The sequence below is a fragment of the Lucilia sericata genome, unplaced genomic scaffold (assembly GCF_015586225.1).
Source record: "Lucilia sericata isolate MDLA Ls3-8-SP2 unplaced genomic scaffold, ASM1558622v1 Contig003321F_arrow, whole genome shotgun sequence".
NCBI lineage: Eukaryota > Metazoa > Arthropoda > Insecta > Diptera > Calliphoridae > Lucilia > Lucilia sericata.
This window is the reverse complement of record NW_023996816.1, coordinates 23028-32046: the sequence shown is the minus strand read 5'-3', so window position 1 is coordinate 32046 and position 9019 is coordinate 23028. Positions and strand designations below refer to the sequence as shown.

Below are 9019 nucleotides of genomic sequence, written 5' to 3'. Positions count from 1 at the left end.
GGGAAATTGGAAAAACTTCTAAATGAAAGAAAAAGAAAAACTTTATTTTAAATTAACTTAAATTAAAGGTAGAGAAAAAAGGAAGAAGACCAATTTCAACACACCAAGTTATAGGACCTTTTGAATCGGAATGCCAACAAGATAAAACTGGACTATAAACACTGTCCCTGGAAACGACAGTTTACATGGACGGTTAAACTTCAGTTTCAGGTACTAGCTCGGGAGTTTTCTCCCATGAGCTTAACATCTTGAACTACAGCAGATTACCTAATGTCTGCACTCTTTTTCAGGCTGATCCATCGATGCGGCCGCTAGAAACATCCGAGAACTACATTTCAAGACGTTGACCATCAACGTTTACGTACTCAGTGTTGCACCGCTTAAGAATCCCGTCTCATACCAAATAAGTTCAAAATGATTTCTCAATTACTTTCACTTTCAGTCCCAAAATGGACAATACGAAAACTATCTTCGAGAAACGGCTGATGCGATATGTTGACCATTAACATATACATATATAGACAGTTTTGCATCTCTTAACGATCACACATCGTTTGTTATAAGGTCAAAATTCTTACTCAATTGCAATCACTGCCAATTCCAACTTACACGACATTCTGTCAAATTAATTAGGATTCAAGAAGGCCTTGAGAGAAACGAAAAAATGCCAATGAATGCCCAACTAACCGCATCGTCCTGGGACATAACACTTTCATATTCCCCTGCTGAGGCTGTCAAAAACGATCAAAGAATGGGCGACTTAAAAATCACATATCTTAATGGTCGACTATAATCAATGTTCTTATCCAGTCCATCACGGAAATGGACTGTGATTTACCCGCTAGACAATATCGCAGCCTGTTTCCTGATCTTAACTTTCTCAAGGATGGGACACTAAGAAATCTTATCAAATGTCTTAGAAGTAACGAATGGACTTCCCAGTTAAATCGTGAATTTCCCAAGTAACAAGGCACGCTAAAAGACATCCTAAAGACAAACTATGGTCCAAATGACCACTCAGTCTTCCTGCTAAATCCGCACTTAACCCAAACGTAGGTAGAGAACAAGTATTTTTCTAGAGACTTTCATAGAAAACGGACTTATAGATAAGACTTAAATCTAAAGAACGGTTTATATTCTAGACAAGGCATCCCTCTATAGAACAGTTTTCTAGAGAACAGTTGCTAAACTAGACCCTTTTATAGAGAAGATTGTCTAGAGAAGATAATTTCCTAGAGAACAGTGTCTAGACAAGGCAGTGTTCTAGAAAAAAGACTTATTTCTAGAGGAGACGGGACAAGACACATACCTAGAGAATAGTGTTTACGATCCACACAAGATATATTTTCTACAGAGCAGTTTATAGACAAACCCTTTTATAAAGAACAATGCCTAGACAATATACTTTCCTGGAGAACATTGTCAAGAGAATATAGTTTTCTAGAAAACAGTGTCTAGACAAGACAGTTTTCCTGAAAATGGAGTCTATACATGAAACTATTCTAAAGAACGGTGTCTAGGCAAGACTCATACCTAGAGGAGGCTGTTTAGACAAGACTCACATCTAGAGAAGGATGTTTAGGCTCTACACAAGACATCTTTCTATAGAGCAATGTATAGACAAAACGCTTCCCTAAAGAACAGTGGCTTGACACTTTTTTTTAAGAGCCATGTCTTGATAACAATTACTTATGTCTGATTCCTTTTAAAAAAAAAACAACTAATTTGGATTTAATTCATATTTTATTTAAAAAAAATGTATTACAAATGTTAAATAATACTGTTTCCCGTTACAATTCTGTCTTGGGCACATTAGCTCCGCACGAAATTTGATAATCATCATTTTTGTACCATCTTTTTGTGATCATCATCCAAAAGATTTTCCCATTCTAAACCGAAATTTGAAGTGGTCTGCATTTTCCTTAAAGAATCTGCAATATTTGCGTCCAACAAACGTTCAACTACATTTGTCTGATGCAAAAAATCATAATTATCTCGGGGAGGTAGCATTTGCCAAAGTAAATTCCTTAGGAACGTTAGGTAAATTAGGCGTAGAACCCTGTAAAGATTGTGTAATCTCTTGATTCTTTGTGACAACTGACAAAGAGAACATTTAGGTTGTTGTGAGAGTTTAGTTTTCAAAGCATGCAGAGCAATACGATCTTGAGCGAGCAGTAAACGTTCTTGTGATAAATTTGTTTCTTTTTCCGCAATTTCATTAGATCTCTGCTGTAGCAACTGCAGTTTGTTCTGGTAGAATTGTTCAGCCATTTTGGCTTTTTGTTGAGACTCTTGAGCCACTCTCTCTGCCATGCGATAGGATAAGAGCTCTTGATGCAACTCCTCTTCTCTGACATTAAGAGCATGTTCTTTATCACTGAGATCACGTTTTTGTTGCTCCAGTTGTCTTTGCATTTTATAAAAACGCTCTCTTTCCAAATCGGCTTTACGGGCAGCATCTTGAGTCACCTGCATGGCCGCCTCTACTTCCATACGTTCCTTTTGCACATCGGTATTGCTTTGCAAACGTTTTTTCCAATTCAAATTTAGATTTCTCCACCTGAAGTTGAGCTCTTTCCTCTTGTAACTGTACTTGCAGTTTTTGGGTCTCCAGTAATTGCTGTTCTTTTAAGTCTTTAATTCTCTCCTCATCTCTAAGCATTTGTTCGCGGAAAAATTCTTTCTCTTTATTGAAAGCCATTTTCTCGGCATCTATACTGGCAAGTTTTTGTCTTAGTTGCCAATTTTCTTCGGCAGAATCTTTAGAAATTTTAGACATTTGCAATTCCAAAGTACTAACCAAATCCATGAGTCTTTGTTTCTCTAAATCATTAGATTCTTCTGTAATTTTAAGTCTTCTCTCACTATCCTCTATTTTCTTTTCACGCTGTTCTAAAGCTTTCTCACGTTCCAGTTGTAATATTTCCATTTTGTTTTGCATATTTTCTTTGAGCTCATTAAGACCTCCGGTTAAATCACTGAGATTACTGGAAGCTACTTTGAGACAATCAAGGTAAGAGCCATTTTCTTGTACAGCGGCGAATTCCAACATTTTCGCTTGTCTTATGTTGTCCAACATGCGTCTGTGTTCTTCTTTAAGCATTTCTAAATCTTCTTCCTGATTTTTACGCAATTTGCGTAGATCATCTTCATGATCTTGTTTTAGATTGGAGAGTTCTTCTTCGTAATTTTTCTTGAGTGTGATTTTCTCTTGTTCGAGCACATCGATTTTGGTTTGAAAATAAGTTTGCACTTCTTCTAATTCGGATTTCAAACGTTTCTCCACACTGGAAAGATGCTGCTCCAGGACTTCAATTTGTTTTCTAGGGAAATTAAGACAACAAGGAGAAGGTGAATAATACATTGAGTGTTGACTCTGGACTCTCTTCTAAACAAGCGTGTCTTCTCCAGACACTCTTCAATAGATATGTAACTTCTCCAGAAACTCTTCTATAGAAAAGCGTCTACTATATACTATTCTATACAAAATTATATTTTCTGGACACCCTTCAGTAGAAAAGTGTCTTTTCTAAGCGCTTATATTCATATAGAAAAGTGTATTTCCTGGACAATCTTCAACAGTCTTTTCTAGACACTTTTCTATAGGAAATGGCAATTTCTGTACACTATTCTATAAATTAATGTGTTTTCTGGACACTCTTCTATAGTAAAGTGTCTTCTCTTGACACTATTCTATAGTAAAATGTTTTCTGTAGACACTCTTTATAGAAAATGTCTTCTCTTGATACTCTTCTGTAATCAAGTGACTTTACCTGACACTTTTCTATAGAAAAGTGTCATCTCTAGACAATCTTTTATAGAAAAGTATTCTTTTCTGATGACTATTTTATAGAAAAGTGTATTTTCTGTACACTTTTCTATAGAAGAATGCTCATAATACTATTCTATAGTAAAGTATATTTTCTTGACAGTCTTATATAGAAACGTCTCTTCTCTAGAATGCCTTCTATAGAAAATTGTCTTCTCTAGACACTTTTCTATATAAAAGTTTCTCCTGTACACTTCACTATAGAAAAGTGCATCCTTTAAACACTCCTCTATAGAAAAGTCTCTTGTCTAGACACTCTTCTATAGAAAACTATACTCTTCTATTAATAGTTTCCTCTAAAGATTTTGTTAATGATCTAATGTTCTACTTACTTGTAAGATCTCTCCAGCAGCTCAATTTCTCTTTCATAGTTGCTTTTTGTATTGGCTATTAACTCTTCCAATCTCAGATTTTCCAATTCCAAACGTTTATTGTCCGACTCAAGTTGAATAAAATCAAAGGACATTTGTTTTTCTTTTTCCAAATCTCTGCGAGTAGTTTCTGTTTCATTTTCCTCTTCATCTTCTCTATAAGTTTTTCTAGCGTGAACAGGTTTATTATCCAATAATTCAAAGTCTTCCATAGATTGTGTCATGGGAGGTTGGCTCATCAAAAGTTGTATGTGTGAATTAATACGCTGCTGTTGGTGTTTAATTAAATCCTCTAATTGCTGATGTCTTTGCATTTGTTGCTGGAAAAGAGCCTGAAATTGTCGTTCCTGTTGTTGCAATAGAGAGTCCTGTTTGTGCTGCATATCCATTAAAACTCTTTCCTGTTGCTTCATTTGAGAGGCCATTATTAACTGCTGCTCTTGATATTTTAAGGCCGAAAAACTTTGTTTAGCTTCCAGATTTAAAGTATTCATTAACATGATATTTTGGCTGGTGGAATCTAACATTAAGTGGTCTTGGGTTTGGGGAGGCATTTGTTTAATTTCTTCATGATCCTCTGGCTGTACCTCAGTTTGAAAATCCTCCTGGTTATCAGTGGGTTCCGGCAGTTTTAAAATTTCAGTTGTTTCTTTAGAAGAAGCCTTCTGTAACTTGCTGGTTTTAGGTGTCTCTGCTCTAGGTTCCACTTTGACAGTTTCTATTTCCGGATCCTTAGCCAAACCCAACCAATCAGCTGTGTTGCTTCTTTTTTGTGTCTTCGGCGATGATATTCTCGAAGAAGGTTTAGAAGTTTCTTTTTCTTTAGTGAATAAACCTAAAGGATCAGGATTTTGTGTTGCCGACATATTAGAAGTTCTTCGTCCCTGAGATGTTTTTGGTCTTGCTGCTTGTGCTTGAAAAATATTTGAGGTATCTGTAGTGGTTTCAGTAGATTGTCTCGAAATTGAGGGTTTGTTGCTGGTACTTGGTCCTGCCGAAGTTTGTGGTCTTTTTGTTTCTAAAGGCGCTAATATATCATCAAATAAATTTTGTGATTTTGTTAAAGCTTTAGGTTTTTTAGGATCGAATCCTAAATCATCATCATCGTCTTCGGGTTCTTCGCGTATGGCTTTTGAGCTGGCTGTAGGTTTTCTCTGGTTCGATGTTTTTTCTGTTAATCCAAAAAGATCTTCCATGGGATCGGAGGAGATTTTAGAGGTTTTTGTTTGAGTTGAAGATTTAGTTTTTTTGGTATTGAAAAAACTATCGAAATCATCACCATTGTCATCCATTTTTTTTTTAAATTTTTAATTTTTTTCTTTTATTTTTTATCAAATTAAGTTTCTACAGTGGTCTAAATTATAGATATTTCATCGGAAAAGTGTTACATCTAGACACTTTTCTATAGAAAAGCCACTTTTCCATAGAAAAAGTTTTTCATGGACTCTTCCAAGGCAAAACACTTTTCTTTAGAAAAGAGGGATGACATTTTCCAAAGAAATGAGGGATGACAGAGCACTTCCCTATAGAAAATAGTATTGTCAGAGCATTTCTCTATAGAAAGTTGTGAAGAAAAGAAATTTTCTACAGAAAAAGGTCACGATAAATACGTTTTTTCGAGAAAAAACTCCCAGCAGGATACTTTTCCTGACATTTTCTTATAGAAGAGAGTCAATGCAACACAAAGTGACATGGCAGAGCACTATTCTATAGCAAATAGCCATAACGTGACATTTTATATAGAAAATAGTCACGGCAAACAATTTTTTTTTTTAGAAATGTGACGCGGCAAGAGGCTTTACCATAGAATATAGTCACGGCGAGATACTTTTTCATAGAAAAGAGTCACGAGAAGACTCTTTTTTATAGAAAAGAGTCACGACGAGACACATTTTCAGAGAAAAGGGTCACGGCAAGACACTTCTTCATACAAAAGAGTCACAAGAAGACACTTTTTCATAAAAGAGTCACGGAAAGATAATTTTTCATAGAAAATAGTTATGTTAAACGCTTTTCCATGGAAAAGAGTCACGGCAAGAAACTTGTTCATATAAAGTAGTCACGGCCACGAGAAGACACTTTTTCAAAGAAAAGAGTCAAAAGAAGAGACTTTTTCATAGAAAATAGTAACGATAAACACTTTCCATAGATAAGAGTCGCGGCAAGACTCTTATCCTCTGCAAAATAGCGTCAAAACACTTTTCTATAGAAAAGAATCAATGTAAAAAACCTCTCCATAGAAAATAGTCACGGCAAGACACTTATCCATAGAAAATAGTCACGGCAAGATATTTTTCCTTAAAAGAGAATCATGGCAAGACACTTTTTAGCAGAAAAAAGTTTCGACAAGAAAATTTTCCTTAAAATAGATTCACGGTAAGATAATTTTCTATAAGAAAGGATCATAACAAGACAGTTTTCATAGAAAAAAGTCGCGGCAAGATATTTTTATAGAATTGTGTCACGCCAATCACGTTCTTAAAGGAAAATTAAGGACAATACACATCTTTCTAAAGAAAGGAATCACGTCAATACATTTTTAAAGAAAAAATCACGGCAAATCGATTTTCTATAGAAAATGTTCACGGCAAAACACTTTTTTATAAAAGGAAGTCACTTTTTGTATTATTTCAATAATTTTTTATAATTGACACTTTTTACAAAATATTATTTTATATCTTCATGGGAAATGGTGTTGTTATTACCAAAAGTTTGTCAATTTGTTAAAAAAATATTATTTTACGTTTTTAGTTCATTTTTTGTATTATTTCAAAATTACTCTTATTTATTCTATTAATTTCTTTTATTTGTTAAATAATTTAATTTTATCTTCTTTGAAATTACAATAATATTTTATTAAAACACCTGAAACACCCTAAAAATCGTATGCAACTGCAATTACAGCTTTTGTTTACACTTTTCCTGCGTTTCTTGGCAACCCTTTATGACTTAAAGTTTGAAAATTTTTCTAAAACAAATATTTACAGTTTGAGAGCCCTTGCTGCCATACAAATATAACATATCTGTTTTGCTTCAGCTGTTCTAACCTCAATTTAACCGCACAGCTGATCAGCTGTTGGGCAAAAAATATAAACATTGTTGTTTTTTTCCTCGTACGAAAGAAAGTTACAAAACTCCATGGTTTTTTTTGTATAAATATTAAGAAAAAATTACTAAATAAATTTGTTAGAAAATGTTTAAGTTCTATAGACAATTGGCCGCAACCGGTTTAAGGTCTTTGAAAACTTTAAAACAACCAAAATTGTACTCAACACAACCACCGCGAGGTAATCCTTTTACGGAGTCGGCACAAAAGAAAAATTTAAGATCTACTTTGTACTATGTAACCGCCGGAGGAGTATTAATAGTGGGTTTAAGTTATGCTGCCGTACCTTTATATAGAATGTTTTGTCAGGTAAGATCAATTTTTTGTTATAAAAGTAATTTTACTATAAATTTATTTGATTTTTCATAACTTCCCAGGCCTATAGTTATGGTGGCACTACTAGTCAAGGTCATGATGCCGAGAAGGTGGAAAGTATGTTAAAGGTGGAGGATCGCATTATTAGAGTTAGATTTAATGCTGATTTAGCAGCCTCTATGCGTTGGAATTTTAAACCCCAACAATATGAAATAAAAGTGGCTCCCGGCGAGACTGCTTTGGCTTTTTATACCGCTAAAAATCCTACAGATCTACCTGTAATAGGTATTAGTACCTATAATGTTATACCTTTTGAGGCCGGAGCTTATTTTAATAAAATACAATGTTTTTGTTTTGAGGAGCAACAATTAAATCCCCATGAAGAGGTTTGTTCAAGAAATTTATTAAAAAAGACTTACCTTGTTTAATGTTTGTTTTGTTGTTGTCTATTAGGTGGACATGCCGGTTTTCTTTTATATTGATCCCGAGTATGTTAAAGATCCTAAACTGGAAAATGTGGACACTATTACGTTGTCGTATACTTTCTTTGAGGCTAAAGATGGTTTAAAACTCAATTTTCCCGCTTATGCTAAGCCTCATAATGCGTAGAAATGATAATTTATGGAGATTTTTGTAAATAAAAGTTATTTAAAGAAAATTTAAAGCATTTGGCTTAATGAAAAGCAGTCGTGGCAAAACACTTTTCTTTAGCAAAAAGTTTGCACTTTCCAAAATGCTCCGGTCGGGTCAAATCTTTTGCTTCCTTTATTCAATTCAATAGATATTCATTCATTTTTAACGTGTTTGAAAAAGTTGAGATAACTTTATTGTTACATATTTACACAATTAACTTTATTTGTTGCCATAGGTTGTAGTTATTTTTTTACTTTTTAACTTTTATTTAAAGATTTATGCGATATACCTATTAGCCCGGGCTAAAACGTGCCATTGTATTAGTACTTTTTAAAAATAAATTACTTACACAACTTGTTTTTATAGAATTATCACCAAATTGTTAATAATTTCCACCAAAACTTTATATTCTAATTACACAATTCCAAGATTCTTTGGCCGGAGAGCAAATCATTTCTTTGTTCATACATTGCGTCCGGATTTAATGTATTTAAAAGTTATTTATTTACGAAATACTTTCAAGATATTAATTATTACATGATTAACTTTATTTATTACAAAATTGTTTATTATTTAATCATTTATTAAATTTTTTGTAAAAAATTTAGAAGGCCTGGCTAATACTTTACTTTGCTTATTAGTTTCCTTAAAATTTTACAATTATTTTTTTAAAATACTCCAAAAACTTGTTGCTCATAAATATTTTTTCATTTATCACTAATTTTTTTAATAATTAAACTTTTATTTCAACTTTTTTTTAACTTA

At 33.5% G+C, this 9019-nt stretch overlaps 2 protein-coding genes across 2 annotated transcripts; one reads left to right on the top strand and one right to left on the bottom strand.

Annotated features, from left to right (window-relative positions):
• Window positions 1-1851: 1851 nt before the first annotated feature.
• On the bottom strand, window positions 1852-5511 carry LOC119614741 (trichohyalin-like; the record flags this gene model as incomplete). The annotated part of the gene is given in 3 exon segments (XM_037970855.1): window positions 1852-2532; window positions 2534-3323; window positions 4162-5511. Coding segments are annotated over 3 exon segments (2802 nt in total), but the record flags the coding sequence as incomplete, so codon positions are not given.
• Window positions 5512-7287: 1776 nt separating this feature from the next.
• LOC119614744 (cytochrome c oxidase assembly protein COX11, mitochondrial-like) lies at window positions 7288-8281 on the top strand. Its single transcript, XM_037970858.1, has 3 exons — window positions 7288-7615; window positions 7684-8007; window positions 8075-8281. The coding sequence occupies exons 1-3, from the start codon at window positions 7394-7396 to the stop codon at window positions 8228-8230; spliced, it is 702 nt and encodes a 233-aa protein (XP_037826786.1). The 5' UTR covers window positions 7288-7393; the 3' UTR covers window positions 8231-8281.
• Window positions 8282-9019: the final 738 nt, after the last annotated feature.

Excerpts from the sequence above, each read along its gene's own strand:
- LOC119614744 (XM_037970858.1), top strand. The coding sequence starts at position 7,394 with ATGTTTAAGTTCTATAGACAATTGGCCGCAACCGGTTTAAGGTCTTTG. Across the intron at positions 7,616-7,683 it reads TATATAGAATGTTTTGTCAG|GCCTATAGTTATGGTGGCAC; the intron begins GTAAGATCAATT and ends ATAACTTCCCAG. Across the intron at positions 8,008-8,074 it reads AATTAAATCCCCATGAAGAG|GTGGACATGCCGGTTTTCTT; the intron begins GTTTGTTCAAGA and ends GTTGTCTATTAG.